The 24,297-nt window shown below is 38.4% G+C and overlaps 3 protein-coding genes across 4 annotated transcripts in view; 2 read left to right on the top strand and 1 right to left on the bottom strand.

Moving 5' to 3' along the window:
- Positions 1–856: 856 nt before the first annotated feature.
- LOC145457844 (small ribosomal subunit protein uS15) lies at positions 857–2,356 on the bottom strand. The gene is made up of 2 exons (XM_080336142.1): positions 2,133–2,356; positions 857–1,167 (listed from the first exon to the last, which is right to left on the bottom strand). Exons 1-2 carry the CDS (start codon positions 2,316–2,318, stop codon positions 898–900), a joined length of 456 nt encoding a protein of 151 aa, XP_080192268.1. The 5' UTR covers positions 2,319–2,356; the 3' UTR covers positions 857–897.
- A 4,229-nt stretch (positions 2,357–6,585) lies between these two features.
- Positions 6,586–8,487, top strand: LOC145457818 (DNA-directed RNA polymerases I and III subunit RPAC1-like). Its single transcript, XM_080336113.1, has one exon. It carries the CDS (start codon positions 6,641–6,643, stop codon positions 7,673–7,675), a length of 1,035 nt encoding a protein of 344 aa, XP_080192239.1. The 5' UTR covers positions 6,586–6,640; the 3' UTR covers positions 7,676–8,487.
- A 17-nt stretch (positions 8,488–8,504) lies between these two features.
- The window catches only part of LOC145457801 (unconventional myosin-Va-like), a 37,364-nt gene continuing 21,571 nt past the window's right edge, over positions 8,505–24,297 (top strand). For both annotated transcript variants that reach the window (XM_080336093.1, XM_080336092.1), the window contains exons 1-14: positions 8,505–8,647; positions 10,390–10,524; positions 11,233–11,404; positions 12,530–12,674; positions 12,939–13,095; positions 15,723–15,866; positions 16,595–16,676; positions 17,114–17,221; positions 18,016–18,125; positions 19,689–19,820; positions 21,223–21,356; positions 22,119–22,200; positions 22,932–23,072; positions 23,223–23,353. In XM_080336093.1, the coding sequence (XP_080192219.1) occupies positions 8,621–8,647; positions 10,390–10,524; positions 11,233–11,404; positions 12,530–12,674; positions 12,939–13,095; positions 15,723–15,866; positions 16,595–16,676; positions 17,114–17,221; positions 18,016–18,125; positions 19,689–19,820; positions 21,223–21,356; positions 22,119–22,200; positions 22,932–23,072; positions 23,223–23,353 (1,700 nt within the window). In that variant the 5' untranslated portion in view covers positions 8,505–8,620. The remainder of the gene's footprint in view (positions 8,648–10,389; positions 10,525–11,232; positions 11,405–12,529; positions 12,675–12,938; positions 13,096–15,722; positions 15,867–16,594; positions 16,677–17,113; positions 17,222–18,015; positions 18,126–19,688; positions 19,821–21,222; positions 21,357–22,118; positions 22,201–22,931; positions 23,073–23,222; positions 23,354–24,297) is intronic.

Below are 24,297 nucleotides of genomic sequence, written 5' to 3'. Positions count from 1 at the left end.
GAGGGTTACCGAACGTCCTCTTTCAACAGATGAAAAACATCTTGCTTTTTGGTAATTAGACCTCCTTCATAGCTCTGAGAGCTGGGCGATTGTACAGGCGCAACGAAATGATGCAGAGTGTAGATATAGACGGCAAGGATGACTAAAAACATAGAGCAGATATTCAAAGAGTCGAGTTGGAAAAATGACCTCTTTTTAGTCAACACAACAGTATTTTCAGTAAATATTTTCAAATTACCCGTTTTCTCGTCCGATTTGACAACTGTTGTGATTTTCCAGGATCTTTAACTATGGCAACCCTAATTTTGAAAGAATGAAGTTCCATTAAAAGTTCTTTCGCCCATGGTTAACTTTGAAACAATGTTACAAACGTAACCAAGATATGGAGGGGTGGGTTAAGCTGGCGCAACAGTTTTTATCCCTATTTTCAAAGTATCAGGACTGACAGACAAAATACCAATGATATGGTGACTTTACATCATTTGAAGTGACAATGAGATGTACCTTAGCCATCCTAGTCTCGAGTCATGCACAGTACTAGTCGAGTCAATGGACAAATTACCTAGAGTAACCAAAAATTTGTGACTCGTTATTACAACCCTGCTCAAAACTATACAAGTCAAATCGAATCGACTAGGCTATTACAACCCTGATAGAGCTGGTCTTAACTAAGTCTAACCATGCACATATTCAGCTGCAGAAAATGTGCTTGAATTCTACCTAGATGGGTGTCTGATTACAAAGACTACTCCAAGTCGTTTCGACATCTTCATATCTTTTCATTGCATCGCAATCTTGTTGTCAAAATTGTTAAGAAACTGATACTGATCTCCTATACACTAAAAAATCCAACAAACAGCGTATATGCAGAATTTTATTCCAAGTACAAGCATCTTCTTAGGCGACAAGAGCAGATGCGGTGGAGCTCTCATATTTCCAAGTTGGCGGAAGAACAGCCTTTGACTTGTAGTAGCGAGCGAGACGGTGAATACGGCTCTCGACTAAAATCAGACGAAACTTGGAGTCTGTGTCTTTCCTGTTCCTTTCCAAGTGCTTCCTCATCGCCACGGCTTTCTTGATCAAGTGATAAAGATCCTCGGGCAAGTCGGGAGCGAGGCCCTTTGCTTTGAGGATTCGCAGAATCTGGTTACCCGTCACAAAACGGACCTACAAGAAAAAAATTGGTTGATAACATACAATGTGGGATTAACTGAGAAATATTATAGCAACTAAGAGCTTCTTGGAGGTACAGAACTTTAATGTTTAATTGCATAGTATTATTCATGAAACCAACCCGACTATTTTCACTGGTCAGGTGTGATCATCAGCATCTAGAATTCAAGAGAACATTGTATAATAACCTGATTGGAATCGCTGGCCTTTTTGCCTGATATATCAGGTGAGCACCGATGATTTTCCAAGTTGAAGTAATTTAATAAAAAATAATCAAAAAATAGAATATAGTGTGAGCACAGGACACCGATTCCATACAGGTATAATAACAATCGCAAAATTCAACGTCACTGACATAAATTTTGAGAAATTGATCGTACAAACATTCATCAATTCAATAGTATAATCAAAATCACTACATCATCCAGACTTGCACAAATAGAAAATATTCAGCTTTTACAAATTAAAATACAGAATTATTATTAGGCCTACTTAATTCGCAAAAACTCCGAAATTAATTAGAACAAAAACCAAGTTCAGTTCATATCAAACCCGAGTTTGCTGTCATATAAGCATTATAGAATGGAAAATGTCTGCACAGCAGACTTGGCTTATTCCGCACGACACAGTTTTCCTGTAGAATTGCAGGAAAACAAGAAATTGGAGCATAGAAACATTTCAAATTAGAGCAAAATGCAGGTAATCTGATTCTTTTGAATGTTCCTGTGCTTCATTTTCTAGTCTAATTTCTGACCGTCATTGTCTAGAATTGTCTAGTTAAAGTCAGCTATGATCATAGCTATAGAATTCGGCGAGGTTAATGTAGTTTCCAGAATGAATATTGATAATTTGAATAACGAAAAGCTCGCCTGAAGACGTCATACATTTCTAATTTACGAGAAAACAATCCACACGTTTCGCACAAGTCAACAAACCACACTTTTTAGCGAGAAACGTACCTGCGCAACGCCGTGAGAATCACGAAGAATAACACCGATTTGAGAAGGTCTCAGGCCTTTCTTGGCCAACTTGTAGATTTGTTCCTTCACATCGTCGCTGCTAAGCTTTAGCCATGTCGGTACGCTCCTTCTGTACGGCAAAGCAGACGCAGAAATACCCTTTCCAGGTGCGTGCATACGACCCATGATGCTGGTTTTGCGAAAAGGCAGAAGCAGAAAAATTTCCGAACCACGTTCGTCAGAGTCGCGACACCGCGTGTTTGAAATGTTGACAAATGTTTTGCGGAAGAGGTCGGACTAGTAATGGATTAGAAGAGACTCTTGGGGTAGTGAACTTTTTGCCCTTCAATAAATATATGTATTATTGTGTGTAGTGAGTAGTGACTTGATTCCATCACTGGTAGAGAAAATTGCGCAGTGGTGAAGATCTGCATAAAAGACTACTCCAAGTCGTTCCGGCACCTCCTATCTTTTCATTATATCAATAATTATGTCATTAATCTTGTGGGGTATTGATTCGATCAAAAATTTTGAATAAATGATGATGATTCTTGAATGATTAACTGAGATTAAAACTCGTTCTTTTCCCATGATCATTCATGATTTCTGTCACGGGAAGAGGATATGAATAGCTTTGTGTCTATCCTGGCGATGATTCAGCGAGGCAGTGTTAGGTTGTAGGGTGGAGACCAACTCCTCTGCTGAGTAGCGATTCTCTACTAAGCAATGATTTATTTACTCAACTCACGCCAAAAACATGCTCACACTCAAATGCGTTCCGATCGGCACTCAAACTTAAGTCAACACACCACACCAGCCTATAGGGATTGTTACTTTGTTTTAATTTTGGGTTAGTGTTCTTTTGATGTGATGTGATGCGCGGTCGTGCGAGGGTTCACTGGTCAGTGGACACGATTTTAAGCTTGCCGGTTTTGAGGCTGCTGTTTTTTAGATTCTGGGATTGCATGGTTTTACCCCCGTGGCTGCTATAGGAAAAATGATATTTTTGCCCAAGATATGATCACGACGAATAGTGGAACATATTTTCAAAAGAACTAGGCTTCTGGCCCAGCATATATCTCATTAGAATCTAATGGAAATTGGTCATTTTCGAAATTTCGGTACTCGAAACACATTCAAGGCCCCCGTTTGACCGCTGGGTCGTCGAGTAGAGGAATCTTTTCAGCCAGAAGGGGACCAATCAATCAATCAATCAATCAGGTTTAATAATATTTTCATCATTTCAAAACATCACAAGACTGCGATACAATGAAAAGGAAGGTGTCGAAACAACTTGGAGTAGCCATTAAGATCAGACACCCACCTTAGCCTAGGCGAAGTAAATAAGAGGCATGCACACTGAATGAAAAGTAATGCAGAGAATATAAGACGCAAGCGACAAAATGAGGTGGCATGTGGCGGAGGGCGAGGTCGATGTTATGGTCGTGGTCCGGTAATCCTGAAGACTGGCTAGTATTGGACCGGGGATGATAGTAGAACCCATTTAAAAAAGAATTAGGCTTCGGACTGTCTATATATATCTCTTTAGAATAGAATTGAAATTGGCCATTTTCGAAATTTCGGTACTCGCGAAACACACACTGGGCCCCCGTTTGACCTCTGGTCGTCAGTCAGAGGGATTTTTAGTCGGAATGTGACCATGGATGTTAGAAGCCATTTAAAAAAAGAAGTAGGCTTGTGTCAGTCAGGTCAGTCAGTCAGTCAGTCAGGTTTATTAATATTTTCATCGTTTCAAAACATCACAAGACTGCGATACAATGAAAAGATAGGAAGGTTTCGAAACAACTTGGAGTAGCCATTAAGATCTGACACCCACCTTAGCCTAGGCGAAGTAAATAAGAGGCATGCACACTGAATGAAAAGTAATGCAGACAATATAAGACGCAAGCGACAAAATGGGGTTGCATGTGGCGGAGGGCGAGGTCGATGTTAGGTCGTGGTCCGGTAATCCTGAAGACTGGCTAGTATTGATTTAGAATAAATTGCTTGTATTTCGACTTGAATGCGGACATGCTCGACGACTGTCGGATAGCCGGCGAGATGCTGTTCCACAATTCAGGTCCGGCATACTTGATAGAGCAATGCGTTTTCTTGTATTCAGTCCTGATCATATGGTAGTTGTTCTTCGTTGACGCGCGTGTGCTGTACTTGTGCGCTTTTGTCTCCGAGGTGTCTCTACATATATCTCATTAGAATTAGCCATTTTCGAAATTTCGGTACCCGATAGTCGGCGAGATGATGTCCTTTATTTTTGATACGGAAAGGCACTGGTAGAACGCGATGGGAGTGGTGATATCGATGACATCGAGAAAGTAGATGGTGACATCGCTAAATCACCAGTTATTCCCGTTGCAATCACCGAGCATACGGCACTTTAGAAGAGGATGTAACGACTGATGTCACCACACCATCATTGTTTACGTATGGCTCATTTCAATAAATCCGCTGGATTTACCGAATGTTGTGTTTACCATGTTGAGTTTTTATCGGGACACTAATCTAAAATTAACTCGGTATTTTCGAGTCGTCGTATCGCGTAGTGAGCCTTTGTTCTTGATCACAGTCGGTGAACATGAGCCCGTTCCGTACGGCCCTATATCCTGACTTGTGACATTGAGTTGCTTGTTAGTTGTTACCGTTGTTTTGTTATAGATGAGCTATGGGTCAGTTCGAGGATAGGGGAGCATGTATACCGATTTAGCAAATAATAAGACGCTGCGCGGTCCGTAAGAATCGATTTATTGGTTTTATCTTGGTATATTAATGCACTGTGTATTAGTAGGCATTGGTCAAGAATATAGTTGCACATCATTTTCTTAACATCTGCATAAATGCATGAAAAGAACAAGCTTGATCAGATCATAAATCATTACTAAAGTCGGCAAATGTGTTGACTTCACAATGAACGAGGAGAGTTGGTGTGATTTTGTTCACAATGGGGGGTGGGTTGAAAGAGGATCCTAATGACACTAAGACCAACCTCAACCCGATGATACTAATCCTTAACCTCAAAGACCCTAACCTCCCAACCAAATGAACCTCACACCAAACCAACCCTAATGGCACTAACCCCTAGCCGTGGACTGACCTTATTATGAACATAATTGACCTTATTGTGAACACTACAAAAAAAATTGACATATTTGGTCTCAATGTCTCAAATCGATTTTTTACAAAAAAAGTCTTAAAGACCATCCTTTTCAATGTTAGGGTCTGAGCGAAGGGGAAGACCAAAAATACTGCACAATTCGTCTTGAAAACAAGACCAAAAAAAATGAAGCATCAAAAATTATCTCAATGAATAAGCTGGCTGTGTCTGTATAGTCCTTAACAAAGTATTGTCCCATGGTCTCTCTCACTATCCCCCTTCACTCAGAACCTAACATTGGAAAGGATGCCCCCAAAGCAGTGCTTCTATTATCGATCAAGTTGGGTCTTACTTTTGAGACGTAAACTACTTGGTACCACTAATTGGTCTTTGAAACTTTTTTTGCTAAAAAAACGATTTGAGACAGAATGTACTTAGTAAGACTAATTGGTTTTGAGAGTTTTTTTTCTAAAAAATCGATTTGAGACCAAATATGCTAATTTTATGCTCTTGGGCCGTGTCAACTTTCTGGTCTCATTTTTAAGACCGCAAACCATGTTGTTTCTTCATTAGCGAAATCCGACTTGAAAACAAGACCAAAATTACTGACACATCAAAAACTGTCTCAAAAAGCCAGTTATGTCTTGTGCTCTTGGCCCACATTTCTTGATCAACGAAATCCGTCTTGAAAACAAGACCAAACATACTGACACATTAAAAACTGTCACAAAAAGCTAGTTATGTCTTATACTCTTGGCCCATGTCAACTTTCTGGTCTCATTTTTAAGACCACAAACCATGTCGTTTATTGATTAACGAAATCTGTCTTAAAAACAAGACCAAAAATACTGACACATCAAAAACTGTCTCAAAAAGCTAGTTATGTCTTATGCTCTTGGCCCATGTCAACTTTCCGGTCTCATTTTTAAGACCACAAACCATGTTGTTTCTGGATCAGCGAAATCCGTCGTAAATACAAGACCAAAAAATTGGATGAATCAAACACTGTCTCAACAAGCACAATATGTCTTATAAGATGCGCTTTATTGGTCTGATTTTTAAGACCGAATGATTGTGACAATTTTGTATGGTCTTAAAAAGCTGAATCGGTCTCAATTTTGAGACCTCACTTTATCAGCCAAAATCATACTCATGTCTTACATTTGAGACCAAATTTGTCTAATTTTTTTTCAATAGTGAAGATACTGATCTTATTTTGAACGTAGCGACTGATCAACTATTGTCGCAAGCAGAATTAGGTCAGTTTGCATGCACAATAAAGATTATTACCCCCATCTTAAGGACCCTAACCCAATCCTAATGATACTAACCCTATATATATTTTCAAAGATTTCAGTACTATATATATATATATACTGGTAGTTATCAGCCTGATAGCATGTCCATTATCGAAGACATTAGACAAAATGTCACTTTAGGAGAACACGGCATATCGAACGTACATACGTCGGACTTTCCAAGGTCCTACTCTGGTTTCGACGACAGTTGGAATTTTGAGAAATTTCGCCAAAATTTCAAAATCAATATAATGAAATGCAATGAAGAAGAATTAGTTTTTGACATGATCGGTATCGACGCTGCGATAGCAAATGCTTTCAGAAGGATTCTACTGTCTGAAGTTCCGACGATGGCGTTTGAGAAGGCTTACATCTACAACAACACTAGCATAATACAAGATGAAGTCCTTGCGCATCGACTTGGACTCATTCCGATCAAAGTGGATCCTAAATTTTTTGTATTCCGCGGCGCAGAGGACGAGGAAGGCACTCCTGAAAATACATTGGAATTTCAGTTAAAAGTGAAATGCAAAAGGAATACGACGGCCCCAAAAGACGCGTCGGATCCAGATTTAATGTACCTTCATCACAAAGTATATTCTGGAGATTTAAAATGGATTCCGTTGGGAAATCAAAAAGATTTGTACGAAGTTAAGCCTGTTCATGATGATATACTAATCGCGAAAATGCGTCCAGGTCATGAAATCGACGTAACATTGAAAGCAGTAAAAGGGTATGGGAAAGATCATGCTAAATTTTCGCCCGTGGCAACCGCTAGTTATAGATTGCTGCCGCAAATAACGTTATTGAAACCTATAACAGGCGAATTGGCGCATCTGTTAAAGTCTTGCTTCTCTCCTGGTGTTATAGAGATTTTCACAAACTCAAATGGGATGGATGAAGCAAAAGTCATTGATGCACGTCGTGATACTGGCAGTCGGGAAGTTCTACGACACCCAGAATTGAAGGAATCCGTTAAACTGACAAAGAAACGCGATCATTTTATATTTTCCGTCGAGTCTACCGGGATTTTGCATCCCAAAGTCCTGGTTTCGGAAGCTATCAAAGTGTTGATGACCAAATGCAGAACGGTTCTCACTGAAATGGATAAAGGGAAGAAGATGGAAACGGAATAATATTTTGCTGCGAAGTCTGCTGTACTGAATGGATATGAAATTAGACGGAAAGTTTTCTCCTACCAAACTCTGGTGACAGCTGTTAGAGTAGATCCGTGTAAATTCGAGTAGTTGAATCTGATTGGGTATTCTACTGTTGTGGGTTGAGTAGTGAAGTGTGATTTTTACGAGTACTGAAATTATTCTGTTATTGCCACTAAAAGTGAATTTATCAATAAGAATTATAGTTTCGGTGCTATGGAAGTCCCAAAACTGTGTTAGGTCATAACGCAGCATATGAAATATGCTACCCTACACACATTATTGAAAATGTCTGTGAAGTCGTGATCTTGCTGCAGCATTGTCACCAAGTGCAATGAAATAGGTATATTCGAAAAAATAGCGGATTATCTTCAATTTGATGTAGAATTTATGATGTCATGATGAATTTTACTCTAATGCTCGAACCTTAATACTCGTCTCAGAATCGAAATCACTCAGGTACTCGATTTTGTCCAGCCCTAGTAGATCTTCAGCATTCTGCCATTAGTATACCCTTGTTCGGTGTGTGGTAATTTCAGCAAATGTGGATGTAGGTGACGGGTTTAATTATTTGCTTGGATTTGAATTGTTTTCAATTGGAAATCCCTAGAAATTGAAATCGTATCACATGATTTGTTTAAGGTATCCATCTCAAGCGATGAGATATCAGCTACCTGTAGTATGCCGGTTTATTGATCAATAATTTTGAGATGGAATTTCTGGACTTGTTTTATACATTTTTGAAAACCAACACCAACTGTGAAATGCTTTCAACTGCCATATCTTTTCAGCCTGCTAAATTGTATATAATTAGTCAATTACTTTATCAAGCGAGCCATTGAATGTGCATGATGGATTACGTGTGAGTTGCTGCTACGTGGGATATATTGCTGTTGTGTTTGTTGTTAAAGCCGGAATATAATTATGACTTCAGTCGAGCTATATACGAAGGTAGGTGAAACTAGGTTTTTGGCCTCATTTTTTCCCGCGACCACAAATACTGTATTCGGGTGTTATTTCAATATGAAGATGGTTTTCCATTAGATCGTAGATCCCGACATTGCTCAGATATCACTGTCTCACCTATTATAGGATATGAATAAATATGTTGAGTACCATATAATAATTGCTTGAAGGCGAGTATGTGGGAAACATTGTAATCTTAAAAACGATTAGGAATTTTCACACATGAGATTTTGTGAAATGGTCAAGGTAAGGCCGGACTTTGGGCAACTCTGTTTTATAAGGTTTAATCCCTCAACTTTGTGACCGGCTTGGACAACTTCATCTAGGTATTGGAGTCCTCCGGCATACATTATCTAACACGTTTGTTTTAAAAACTGGGGTCCACGGACTAGCTGTAGGGGGTTCGTGAAAGGACATTACATCATCAAGAAACTGCAAAACTAGAGTGTCCTTTGGTAAAGATTCCGTGAGACACAATCTGAAATTGAAGACCTTTTTTCAGACGTCAAATAATATAGAGATTGCGCTAAAGTGATGACCCTTTTTTAGACATTAGAAATGATTCGACTCAACTCTAGTCAATCTGTGCATTGACTCGACTTGGACTCGAGTCATTGCCCGTGACTTGAACCAGGTCATATGATTCGAGACTCAGACGGTGAAGACCGACATTTCATTGTAATTTCACCGAATAGTAACGCAACCACCCTACTGGTATTTCGTCTATTGGTACTAGTATTTGAAAATGCGACCAGAAACTGCTAAAAGTGTGGAAAATTAGTATCTTGATGTGCGAACCATTTGATATCACCAAACACAGTTATAATAAAAGTAGGTTTAACAAGACTTTAAATGAAAACTGAGCACTGCTCACTTAGTGAGCAGTCAAAATAATGACTTGGACTCGGACTCGAGTCATAATACCATAACTTGGACTCGAACCTCTGATCGATGACTTGGACTCGGACTTGACTCGGTGGCGAATTGAAAATGACTTGACTTGACTCGAGTCAAAACTATAGAACTGTGATTGACTTGTGACTCGGAGCCTTGTGACTTGGTTAACACCCTGGGTTCCGCACTCAAAAAAGTTTCAGAACCCCTGATCTAACAAGATTGAAATTAGGCTCTTGACCACTTCTCAATTTCAGATCCTTGTGTTGATAAGCCATTGAGATTTTTAAGTGTTTCTTGAGTATGCCTAAGATCGAGGGGTAGTGGTGTGTAGGCCTACTATGGAAATTTAAATTTTATCCTCTAAGGGTCTAATGCCATGGTTGATGGTTTACTGATCTCGCGAACCCTAAATTTTCCTTGCGTGTCTCAGAAACTAAAGTCTGCCACATTACACATCTAATACCGTACATGACTATAGAATATTGGTGCATAAAATGAACTGCGCATCCACAACAGCGTTAAAAGAACAAAACCGTTAGAACATGATTTCCACCCAAAACATGATTATATTTGATATTTACTGCAAATAGTGTGGCTTCTGCTCTAGGAGTCCGGTGTGTGTCTTGGCCTCCGACAAACCCCTGGGACTCACACGAACCCCATTTTAGAACCACTGGTCTACTCATCAAGTCAAAACATACAATCCTGGTCATGTGAAGATCACCGCATCCTCAATTTTTAATTTACTGCATTTTGCCGTTGGTGGCAAGTCTGCAAGAAGTAATCATTCTCCTTTTGCAATTGAAATCAATATGATTTTGCATACGCAGAGAGCGCGGGTATGGGTTCCGGACTCGGAAATGGTTTGGACGGCCGCAACCATTTTGGAAGACTACAAAGAAGGAGACAAGTCACTAAAAATTAAACTCGACAACGAGGAGGAGCTGATCGAAATTGAAGACTCTGTGAGTGAAACGGCTTTTTTCAGTATGAAGCCTTTTGGGTCGTGGTTTAGCAAATGATTATGATTCGAGATGAGTATTGGGAGATGGGGTTTTCAAGTACAAGTGTGTGAATTACACGACTCCTTGCCAGTAACAATTGATTTATCAAATTAAATTATAGTTCTGATACTATTTTCCTCTGTGGATCTCATTTCATGCTGGTGACGTCATATTTTTTGATACGATTGTTGATATACAATGTTCTTTCCAATTCTCTACTAGTGGGTCACGATTACCCCTGACGAGTGTCAGCCGAAAATATTCGGGTTCATTTCAATATCAATATACTATTCAAGACTCACCTTTAATATGAAGTAGAACTGGTATTCTATTACTTGTGATCGCATAAAAGGTACATATTTCAACTCTCCACATATTTCATATTGTTACAAGCATAGCGAAGCCTAATACTCGTTCAGATTTATATCATTCAGGTACTCGATTTTGCCCGGCCCTACAAATGATTGACTTCCAGATGATTTGTCTCCTGGGAAATTCGTGTGCTATTAATAGGCTATTTGTCATGTGCGGCTATTGAATGCATTCGCAGAAATGATCAACACTTGTTTAATCCATTTTTAGCGTGACAGTAATTTTCTTGGTTCATAAGATCGTACATGTTCTTGTAGACTACGATGCAGCTTCACTGGAAGTTTATTGATTTTCCAGGTCGAGGAATTGGATTTTGCATTAAAAGACGGACGTCTTCCTCCTCTGTGCAATCCCGACGTATTGATTGGCGAAAACGATTTGACGTCTCTCAGCTATCTGCATGAACCCGCGGTACTACACAATCTTCAGATCAGATTTGTCGAACGGAATCAGATCTACACATATTGCGGTGAGCAGACTTGGACAAGTCTAATTAGACGAATGGGACCGAAATAGCCTACCAGTAATCTAAATATTAGCTAATTTGTGAAATGTTTCTATGATCTCATTTTAATTCTAATCTAATTTCCGTCTTTCCTGAAGATGCTACTGGAGAACTGTATCGTGCGTAACGAGCCAAGCTTGCTGTACAGATATTTGCCATTCTCGTGTTCACGAGATTGCACTCTGATTTGTTATGAACTGAATTTGGTTTTTGTTGTATTTATTTCGAATTTGTAACTGAATTCAATTTCAAAGTTTTGCGAATTCAGTCATTGTGCTTGTTTTTAAAAAGCTGAAAATTTTCTCATTATATAACACTGGTGCCATCACACTTCCTATTGCTTGGTTTGAAAGGTAACACTGTCAATGCAGCTGGTTTATTATTAGCACGGACGAGGCACCTGTCAATCAATCCGAGCCATGATCTTTCTGACAGTACGGTGTTGTAGGCAATTGTTGCATTATTAATTTTGCTGATGTCCACTTCTCATGGCCATTATAAATGGTTATACAGCCAAAGCTTTGGTATGCGTCCCAAATTGATAAAACTCTAAAGAAAGATACTGATGATGCAGATTGAAAGTCATGTTCTGTGTGTAATTTTCAAACCACAACCTACGTAATTGGATTTTGTGTACCTGGGTTTATTCCAAGATAATCTTGCTTGTAATCTGCCATCATCTTACGGAAATGTTCCAATACGGTTTAATGTCACTTGCGAGCTCTGTGGTGGAAACTTGCATGCTTCAATGCAATTGTTGTGTTTTGATAACTTGCAAAATTCAACTGGGGGAATGGGTGGCTCTGGTACCCAAACTTTTTAAATTTAGTTTTGTTGCTAATTATCAAACCATGTCTAGTTCTATTTCCACTTATATACGCAATGGGTTTTCAATTGAATATAGAATGTTATTTTCAATTCACTACTAGCTGCTCACGATTACCGCTGACGAGTGTCAGCCAAAAAGACTCCTGTTTATTTCAATATGAATATATTTTTCAATTGTATATTGAGATGCTGTACCTCCAACAGTATTTTCAAATAATGAGTTTTTCATTTCTTGTTGTAATATTATTTGTTTTTGTTTAGGAATCGTTCTCGTGGCTATCAATCCATATGAAGATCTTTCCATCTATTCGAACGATTTCATACAGTTGTATTCCGGTCATAACATGGGCGAAATGGACCCGCACATCTTTGCTATTGCGGAGGAGGCCTTCAAGCAAATGACAAGGTGCTAATTGTAGTTTTTTTTTTCAATATGACTATCATGTAATCTGCGATCCTTTCGCCTTGATTATTTGAAATCTCATGCCGGCCAGGTCATATTTTGTGTTTTGTGTTATGTTCTTTTGAATTCACTACTAATTGCTGACGATTACCCCTGGTGAGTGTCAGCCAAACATGTTATTTCGATACGAATATGTTGTTCCATATGAACCTGTTTTTGAAATCCATGATCTATGCAGTTTCACGATAGTTGTCTTTGTTTTTACAGGGAGAATAAAAATCAGTCGATTATTGTAACCGGAGAATCCGGTGCTGGAAAGACAGTGTCCGCAAAGTATACAATGAGATATTTCGCAACTGTTGGCGGTTCGAGTATGGAGTCGCAGGTCGAAAAAAAGGTGTTGGCATCGAATCCCATCATGGAGGTGAGCATGTGATTTTTTGCAAGCTGGGCTGGGCAAAATCGTGTACCGGTACTGATACCGCAGTGATTTGACTCTGAATCGAGTATTCGAGTATCGCTCGTCATGAGGTCACAGTATGGATGGTGTGAAAAGTTCAAGTTGTACCTTTTATGTAACCACAAGGAATATATGCCAGTTCTACATTACATCAGATAATAAGAACTTGACATTATTTCGACCATACCTATTTCATTGCACTTTGACAATGCTGTGGATTGATCGCGACTTCACAAAGACATGATTCCCACTAACATGCATAGCTTCGTATTATATGTTTTGTATGCTGCGATATGACCGATTGAGATGTTCATACTTAAGTACCGGAATTGTTGTGACCAGCTCTGATTACGAGTCAAATCAGCAGAAAAGTACAGAAAAGGGGTTATCAATTGAAATATTTGGTTTTAAAGCTCGTTTCATCATTTTTACCATTGATGCAATCTCATGTAACTGTATATCATGCTCTACCTGTCATGATCAGTTTTTGTCAGACACCTACTTTTGTGATATGTTCAGTTAATGCGCTCATGGCAGTGTCGCTGTCACCTGATTACTCAGCCATGAATATCATCATTAATGGAATTGTAATTCAATAAACGTTCGTCATGTGTTGTATTGAATTAGGCGCATTTTAGTTTATGCAATGACATTCACAATTCACCACCGATTATGTCGTAATGGATTGGGCGGTATTTGATGACAAATCATAGCCTTCAGGCCTTTCATATCCCAGAATATCATATCCTGATTCATAGCAATTTATAGTTGAGAGACTCTTGGAGATACAGAACTTCAATAGGCCTATATACAATTCAATATCCATATATAATTCAATTGTATATTATGGTATAGGTTGAACACTAGTCCTCTTTCAGTTGCGATATTTTTTTCGATTTCCTACTCTCTAAGCAGTTTGAACTTTGAGGGCACATTTGCTGCTGTATCTCTGACTGCTGACTCTGCTTTTGCTCAAACATGTTAGAAGCGTTGTTTTTAATGTTATGCGGTCATCGTGATCACAAGCGATGAGCCAATGGTTATTTCTAATTCACACAAATGCATGAAGCAGGCACTAAACCTCACCCACAAGACAAACATGTAATAAATCTCGTTTCGCAACAAAGAGAAAAGCTTCCCGGTTTTATGTCGACGTTTTCATCGCGTTGTTAGTTGACTTGCAGTTGTAATATTTCTACATCGGTATTTTCAATCCTAAAATTGTCCTTTGTGGTGATTAGAAATGAAATTCTGTGTTGATCACATTGTCAAATAGAGTCCTTCTTCGTTGTCAACTATGATGTCCACTGGAAGCTGCAAATGTGCAGTCTCTCTCTTTGAATTGGAGGACTAATTTTTGGATAATTGTGACTAGTTTCCAGTATCTCGTAAAGAATCTGTATATGTTGAATAATTAAAGATCATGGCTTGCGGAAAACTGGCCTTCTCGACTGATGTAGGGACTGTTATTGATCGCATTGGCGTATGACCCTAGATTCTGTCACGAGAGCTTGCTTTAGATTATGTTACTGTCAGAAGGACCCTAGATTCCGGGCTTGTCTTGCAGGCACTCACGAGTTGCATATCTTCTACATTAGGCTATGCATTTCAGCATACAAGAACATAGGCCTACTCTAGGCTAGATCTACTATACCTAACATCTTGAATACTTTCACAAAAACGCTGTTCAGGTTTTGGTCCCTTTTAGGTTAAATTGGATGTAGGCATGTAGTTATCGCAAATGGATACGTTAATTTCGCCATACGCCACTGATTTGCTCATATTTACCTTGTCTTTGGTTAGGTCACAAGTTCAACAAAGACTTACTGGTTATAAAGGCCTTTCAAATGACAATTTGATGAAGCTTATTTGTAACGGAAATTCAACTGCAGAGACCATGAATACTGTGATGCTGCGTTGTGTATCTTATTTCCTTTCCCGGTATTAATGTGCAAGGCCATGAACTTCATGTAAATCATGACGAGGGCTGCGCAGAATCGAGAATTTAGTGATCCAATTCTGAATCCAGTTGAGCATTCCGAGTATCACTCATGACGACATCATGACAGTGTGAATGACGTTAAAAGTTGAAATATGTACCTTACATGCGAACTCGAAGAATAAAATGCCAATTCTGCATGACATCAAAGATAATTTTGTATTTTTTCGGCCATACCTATTTCATTGCACTTTGTGACAATGCTGTGGGTTTATCGTGACTTCACAGATATGTCATTTCCACTAACGTGGGTAGCTTTGCACGACATGTTTCACATGCTGTGATGCGAGCAGTCGAGGTTTTAAGGCTCCAACAGTGGAAAAGTAGTATCGAATGTACTCTTGGTGGCAAAAAGTGTATCATTTCAACACTCCAAAGAATCATCTCCCACGACTTGACTCGGATCATTAGAATTAATACTCGATTCAGATTAGAGTACTCGAATCATTGTGCTCAGCCCTAATCCTCACATACTTCTTTGATCTAATTTGAGTACATTGAAAGGACGTTACTGTCTCCAACTGGGAATGAATATGCTTAGAAAATATGTAATTTCCACCCATGAGTTGATGTTGGCTTTCTTTCTTTCCAGGCGATCGGTAACGCTAAGACAACACGAAATGACAACAGCAGCCGATTCGGGAAATATATTCAGATCAGTTTCAACAAAAAGTTTCATATCATCGGAGCACATATGAGAACATATCTACTTGAAAAGTCGAGAGTTGTGTCGCAGGTAGTGTAATAATGATTCATGATTTCCCCTGAATGATGCTATTGCTCATATTATGACACACGATACTTCTATCATATCTTCATGAATTAGTAATAATCAGAACGATATGGGATGCTTTTTTTCATATTGTAACAGGGTTGTGCCCAAGTCGCAAGGTTCCGAGTCGCAAGTCAATTTGACTTAAAATATAGTTTTTACTGGAGTTGAGTCCGAGTTCAAGTCCTGGTGCAAGCGTTCGAGTCCGAGTCATCGTGTTAAGATTTGAGTCCGAGTCCAAGTCATAGTGTTCACTGTTCAGTATTGAGATCAAGTCAGGTCCAACTTGCTTCTGTGAAACTTTTGGATGGTATTGAAGGCAATCGGATTTATAATATTTTCATTTTTCTCGCTATAAGCATGTTTAATGTTTATTCAAACATAACAGACAGTTTCGGGGCCTACTTTTCGTTTATTATCGGTACTCATATTGAGACTTGAATAGGTCATATAGAATGTGTCGAGTCATTCGCAATGACTTCAAGTCGAGTCATTTCCCATTTTTGACGGAAAAATGGCGACTCAACTCCGACTCGAGTCATTACAACCTTGCCGTGTACAAAGAAATGTGACCGTGATATCTCTTCTGTGACGCTTTGACGATACCCAGCAAGTTTCTCTGTACTTTTACGTTCAATTCTGGATTTTGTTTTCTGATTCATTCATCTGAGCGGGTGTTAAATCTATTTCAGGCTCCAGACGAGAGAAATTATCATATATTCTATCAACTGTGCGCGTGTGCCGATTTACCTCAATTCAAACCTCTCAAGTTACGTAAGTATCTGATAGCCCTTTGCAACGTTTGAGAAATGTCAATCAGACTTTAGCAAAATACCAAATTAGTTAGACAACGGTCAACTACCCACTGTTTTTTGAGTAGTTCTAATTCTAGTTGCGGATGTTCCGACGCGAGTATATTTCTACTGGTTGCATATTTTGAAGAGTGATTGGTTCATCTAGTCTAGTTCTAGTTCTACTTTGGGATTTTAAAAATGCAATTGTGTTTTAGTTAGTTGGTTGTGCATTCTTGAAGGTAGTTAGTCCCTGTTCTAGTTCTAGTTGCAAGTTTCGACGAGCGAGTAGCTCTAGCTCTAATTCTAGTTGTACATTTTGAAAAGCCAGTCATTTGTGCAAGTCTGATGTCAATAAATATTTACAGAATGCTTGACCAAAGTGTTTGAACAAGGTTTGAATCAAATGCTTTTTTTTAGTGCCCGCTGAAAATTTTGAGTACACCCGCGTCGGCAACTGTACCTCCATCGAGAATGTTGACGACCAAAAGGAGTTTCAAGAGACTGTCCACGCACTCACATTGCTCGGTACGTTCTTGCCAGAATTCGACAACTATGTAATTCTTCTAACTGTGTAATTAAACCGATTAGTTCGAAACAGGCTTGCAACCAAGTCACAAGGATCCGAGTCTAATGTCAATCTCACTTTTAGTTTTGACTCGAGTCAAGTCGAGTCATTTTCAATTTACCACCGAGTCAAGTCCGAGTCATTGTGTTTTGACTTGAGTCCGAGTCCATTATGTTCACCGTTCAGTTTGCAGTTCAATTCGATCCAACCCACTTTTTGCTCGAGTGATGTAGAATGGCTCGCATTCATGATATAGTAATTTTCCTCAGTCCCAACAGTTTCGTGACTCTAGTCGGACTCATGACTCGAGTCATTGCAACCTTGGATCGACATTCCGGTAATCCAATTCCAATTTAATTTGTGAAATTTTTCCATGCCCTCATTTTCTTGCTAATCTGATCTCTGGATTAGCTGAAAATGCTAAAGGGGAACTGTATCGCGGGAAACGGGCCAAGGTCTTGTGTGCACACATCCGGCATTCTCTTGCTTCCGGGAATGAACTCTGTTTTGTTATGAACTGAACTTGATTTTTGTTGTGTTTCTTCTCAATTTGGAACTTGATTCACTTTCCGAGTCTTCGCGAATTCAGTGATTCTAATCCTAATCAAATTTCAAATGAAAACTGTAGCTGTTATTGTAGTTTCAATCTAATTTGGAAATGCTTAAAATTTTCAAGTCTTCCTACTCTGGTTTTCACGTTCTTTTGAATAGCAGACATAACTGTTGTATACTTATACGTCTATCTTTTTAACAGGCGTCAGTACAAAGTACCAATCGTTGATGTTTCGCATATTATCTGCGATTCTTCATATGGGAAATATTGAGATCATCGAGGACGAACGAACGGATTCCTGTCGAGTCGAGGTACTGGTAACAATTATACATGACGTCATATTTTGTGATAGCATTGTTGGTATGTTGTTTTGAAATCTCTACTAGTTGATGACAATTACCCGATGACATGTATCAGCCGGAAATATTCGGGTTTATTTGAACTTGAATATATTTTTCAATTATAAAATGGAACGTTGAATAGTATATTCATATTGAAATGATCCCGAATATTTTTGGCTGACACTCGTCAGGGGTAATCGGGGTAATGGAAGGTCTGACTACCCCAGTAAGTAACTTAGCAAAGTAGATATCTATCGTCGCTGTGTAATCAAAGTAGCTCATTTCCATTTTACAGATTTATAGAAAATTAACTTAATGCAAAGTTTTGATTTTCTTTCGCCCATATCACGGCCATGATTAACTTTGAAAAAATGAGATAAGCATAAACATGACCGAGATATAGCCGGAAAAAATGAGTATTTTCTATGTATTTGAAAAATTTCATTGCGACTATATGGTGCATGTATGTATAATACATTGTATATACATAGCATGCTACCAACAAATTTAGAGTATTGTCCGAATGACTTGGTTTGTTGGAAAGAATTTCTTTTCTTATAGGTTAAATCAAATGGTTAGGTTCAAAATACTCGGATATTCTTTAGACACAGTCCAGTATTTCACTATATCTCGACACATGTCATTTGTGATCCACGCCCTGTGTTGTGGATGGTTGATTTTGTATACGGTACTCACGTCCTGATTTAACATTCGATGCGTAGTACAATACAGGGTCATTGGAGCCTTTCAGGCTTCATTGTGGATAAGAACACTTGAAGTCTATCTAGGTGCATCTGTGTGAGCAGATGTCAATTTGGGAATCCCGCAGAAACAACATTTGATATCGCGGTGGTGTGATCTCCCGATATGAAATGCTACCCTCTTTAGTGATTTACCAGATTTATTAAATTGTTGAATGAAAATGCTACAATTTAATTCACACTATTTTTTTTTTTACTTTGATGTATATCACTCAGTTTAGCTTTCATGAACAATGTAAAGATCAGTACTGGCCTAGACCCATTTTGTTTTATTTTTAGGTACTTTTTTAGCAACTTTCTTGATTGAAGTTTTCTTGAAACTTGAACTCTGTCCCAATAAGCCTTATTTGAGGCGGAATACAGACACCACAATGAAAATTCTGGCCTAGACTATCTTTGTTTTATTTTTGAGCACTTTTTAGCAGTTGTCTTGATTGAATGTTTTTTAAAACTTGAACTCTGTTCAATGAAGCGTGATTTGAGGCACGATTCCGACACTGCAATGAAAATATGGGCCTTGACAACCTTTCTTTCATTGTTAGGCACCTTTTAAGCAGCTTTTTTGACTGCATGTATTTTGAAACTTCAACTCTGTGCGCAAAGAAGCCTCATTTGAGGTGTAGCAATGGATAGCAACTTTTTTGATTGAACTGGAACTCTGTCTCGCGAAGCCTCGTCTGCAATACAAATAATCGGAATAGCATTCGTTATTATGTTACTAATTTTATTGGTAGCATGCTCATTAGCTCGAGCATATTGATACTTTTTACAGGAGGACGACCCTCATCTTGTGACGATGTGCGGCCTGCTTGGAATCGAGGTCGGACAAATGGCCAAATGGTTTTGCAATCGGAAGATCACAACCATGGCGGAAGTGCTGATAAAACCACTCACAGCAGACCAGGTACGAATATTTTGTTGCTATCCGTGGGATCCATGTCTGCATTTTATCTTTTGGTTCCTGATGAATCTTTATTCAGTGCAAATCACTCAATATAGATCTATTTGAGCTCTGAAAATTAGTTTTATTTATTTCCAGAGTAAGGCTGCAAACAAGTATCAGATGTATATCTATATTCTGTGGTTTGACAGCGTTATTATCTTATCTCGCTGCCCATATACAACCAAACAGTGCTTTCATTATTGCTAACATTGCCCGTGTGTTATATAGTGTTTGCACTTTGCTGGCTATGTTTGCTCCTTGTAGTGGGAACAAAGGTCTGGGGTTAAATTACAACGCCTTGCATGCGTGAGGCTCTCTGCAACCGTATGTACGTTTTCAGAACACCTGTAATAAAAGTAATAGAACATAGAGTGAACGAGTGATTTAAGATTTTTTGTAGCTTATCCAGATGTATATGTGACACATGATATATGTTTGCAAATACAGACCATTGACTATATCTTTGAATGGAAAAGGGTGTTCCGATATTAGTTGAAACATGCTGCACGCTGTACTGTAGTGCATTTCCAATTTGACATGTCTTCTCAGTGGTTTACACTAATTCATTATTATTCTGTGTTTTGCAGTATCACAAAAAATGTCCGTGGTCATTGGATCATTGGATAATTCTGGTTGTCTAATTACACAAATTGGAGAGAAATGCCGATAGTCTTGTTCTAATCTAATTTGTGAAATCTTTCTAAGCTCTCATTCTAATTCTAGTCTAATATTTGGTTTTCCTGTAAATGTTACAGGAGAACTGTACGGTGCGAAACAGGCCAAGCATGCTGTACAGACATTTGCTATTTTCATGCTTATGAAACTTTCATTTGATATGGACTGAACTTGGATTCCAATTACAAGGTTTCGCAAAGTCAGTCATTCTAATTCTAATCTAATTTGCAAACAACTGAGTATTCATAATCCTAATTCTTAACTAATTTGTAAAAACCTGTGCAGCTATAATTCTAATTCTAATTCTAATCTAATTTGAAAAAAAAACTGTAGCTATGCCTATAATTCTCCGAAGTTCATTTTTGTTGTATAAGTTTCCGATTCGGAATTTGATACAGTTTCTAAGATTTTGCGAATTCAGTGTCATAATTCTAATTTTATCTAATTTGACAAAAACTGTTTTGCTATAATTCTAATTCTAATCTAATCAAATCTGGAAAAGATGAACATTTTCTAGTTGTCCAAATCTACATTATATACATTATAAATATAGTCTTCATTCAAAACTTCAAGCACCTGAAGCATAGTTTGGTATCAAGTGAAATCAGCAACAGTTAGATAGGCTTCTGATCAGGCCGCTATCGTTTTCATTCCTTCATTCAATGGCAGTTTTTTTTATTCGTTTCAGGCTTCATTCTCAAGGGACGCTCTTGCCAAGCACGTCTATGAAAAATTGTTCGAGTGGATTGTCGATAAAGTGAATCGAGCCTTGACCGCGTCGGAGAAGGAGAATTCGTTTATCGGAGTGCTGGATATCTACGGGTGGGTGAAATCTTGCTATTTGCGTCCGTATTATCGATTGATTACACTGGACAACACATATTTTTAGGCAGACAAAGTAAGAGTGGTTTTGGGGGTTCTGAAGGGCACTGATTCCGAATATGACCTTAGTTTGCTCAAATTGGCTCTTGCTGTGGAGATAACCCATGGGACTATTTTGACCAAAATCTCCCGTTTTTGCGGTAATGACTAGATATTAAATCGGCTCAGTCGTACTGTAAAGTTTAGAAAATCAATCTACTTGTTATTTTTACACACAGAAGACTATTAAATCAAAATATACCAACAGCACAGTCAGCGCTATATTTAGGAGTAATAGGTTATCATAGTTACATATTTTCACGGATATCATCTACATAAATAAACTCCAGTCATGTACATAAGTATTTACCTAGACACTCACATAATGTGGCATTAATTCAATCTGTTTTACGTCAACCACCTATTGTAAATTTGAAATAATCAGCTGGAATATAATATTATTGATATATTTTGAATCACAATTGTTTTTTGTAAGTTTTTCGCTTGTAAGCTATTTAGTGCAGGGTAAATACAGTAATTTTATGCTTTTTTAGGGGTATAAATATCTTCTTACAAAGAGTCAATCTGACAAGACTAATGTGATATTCGTAATCCGCAACCTCAAAAACCCCAGAATTTTTTTTTTGTTGATTAGTGTTATGGTAGCTATTGCCATTCTATGTCGAAGTATACCGTTATGAATTAACCTTCTTTGAATTTCAGCTTCGAAACATTTGAGATCAATAGTTTTGAACAGTTTTGCATCAATTACGCGAACGAGAAACTTCAACAGCAGTTCTGTCAGGTTGGTATTCACAAAATTGACATTTTTGCTGCGGAAAACAATAATTACTGGATCACGCTGAAGCTAGTTCGTTCATGAATCTTACGTCTTAAAACAGCGGTCCCTAACTAGTGGTATGTGATGGCATTTCAAGTATTACGCGAGTAGCCTAACCTATGAATTTCGGGAGGGGGCGGCTCACACTTTCATCTGTGTGCCTCGGAGTCGGCCTGTATCAAAATACATCAGCCCAAGCTTTGTCAACAAAAGGAGTTTGCGTACCACCTTAAAATAGTACATTGAACGCTCTCTTATTTGAAATCTCATTTCATGCTGGTGACGTCATATTTCGAGATACTATTCTTGATATACAATGTTCTTTCCAATTCTCTACTAGTTGCTGACGATTTCCCCTGACAAGTGTCAGCCGGAAATATTCGGTTTCAATTGAATATGAATATACTATTCAATTTCTGAATTGTCAAAAATATGTTGTGATTAAGATTCCTAATTTGCTTTGTATTCTAATAACGCTGGATCAAACAAGATAGAACAAGTGAGGCAAGGTAGCTTCAATGCTCACAATCGCACGCATATACAAAAAGTTTGGGAAGCGATATTTTAAAACATTTCATTCTTGCAATGTGAAAATGCACTTATATATAGCATTATGAATTGATCTGAAGTTTCGTCCTTGAGATATTGTCTACACGTGTCAAGAGAATTCAGCAATAGCAATTATTTTTCTGCAGCACGTCTTCAAACTCGAACAGGAAGAGTACGTCCGTGAAAAAATCGAATGGAAATTCATCGATTTCACAGACAACCAGCCTTGCATCGATTTGATCGAAAAGAAACTCGGAATCTTGGATCTGTTAGACGACGAGTGCCGGGTGATTTTTCTTTCGTTTTGCGTCACCGCTTGGTAAATTCGGCCCGCGATTTACAACCAGATTATTTTATGGAGCAAAGCAGATATATCTAATCGACATGAATGACGGCAGAGGATATTTTGTCTCACTTAGCTTTTCGCTGTGGTTTAGATGCCGAAAGGGAGCGACATCGCCTGGGTTCAGAAACTCTACGACAAGCATCTAAAAAGCTCGGTACATTTTGAGAAGCCACGGACTTCCAACACTGCCTTCGTCATCATTCATTTTGCAGACAAAGTCAGGTAAGCCGTAAAGTATGTGTGTGACAGCATGTTCTGTAAACTTTTGCCTTCTGGTCAGACTTACCACAAGTAGATGATTTTGGTTGTCTAATTGAACTGATTAGCGCAAAATTCTAACTCTAATCTAATTTGTGATATGTTTCTATGGTCTCATTTTAATTCTAATCTAATTTCAGGTGTCCCAGAAAATGCTACAGGATAACTATATAGTGCGAAATGAGCCAAGCTTGCTGTACAGACATTTGCCATTCTCGTGCTTGTGACAACTCTGATTTGATATGAGGGGACTTATGTTTTTCTTTCCAATTCGGAGTTGAATACCATTTTCAAAGTTTTTTCGAATTCAGTAACTCTAATTGTAATCTAATTCGCAAAAGCTGAAAATTTTCTAGTCGCCCAACTCTATTTCAGGTGATCAGTTAGCGCCAATTCTGTGTGATCACATTTTATAGAAAACGTGAGGAATCTTACCAGAATGCCGTGCTCGTGGCATGGGGTGAAGTTAGCAGTTTGTCCAGAGTAGTCTTCTTTCATAAGCCAACATGGCACTCTAGTTATACAACTAGAAAATTTTCAGTTTCTCCGAATTAGATTAAGAGTTCGAATGATAGCTACAGTTTTTTCCAAAACATTACAGAATTAGAATCACTGATTTCATAAAAGCTTTGATGTTGATTTAATTTCCGAATTGGAACAAAATGCAAGAAAAATCTTGAGTTCTTTCCCATAATCGCGAGAGTAGCAAATATCTGTGCACCAAGCGTGGCTCGCACTGTACAGTTCTCCTGAAGCATCTTCATTAAAACTAGATATTAGATGAGAATTATACCGAGGGCATCGAAACATGTCGCTAATTAGATAAATATTAGTGTAATTACAAAACTAGAATTATGTAGTTGTCTGATGACAGTATGAGTTTGAATTTTGGTAACACGGATTCACAT

The sequence above is a fragment of the Botryllus schlosseri genome, chromosome 15, assembly GCF_051294905.1.
Source record: "Botryllus schlosseri isolate E-star chromosome 15, Bs_hap1, whole genome shotgun sequence".
Classification (NCBI taxonomy): Eukaryota; Metazoa; Chordata; class Ascidiacea; order Stolidobranchia; family Styelidae; genus Botryllus; species Botryllus schlosseri.
This window is presented reverse-complemented; position numbering and strand designations above follow the sequence as displayed.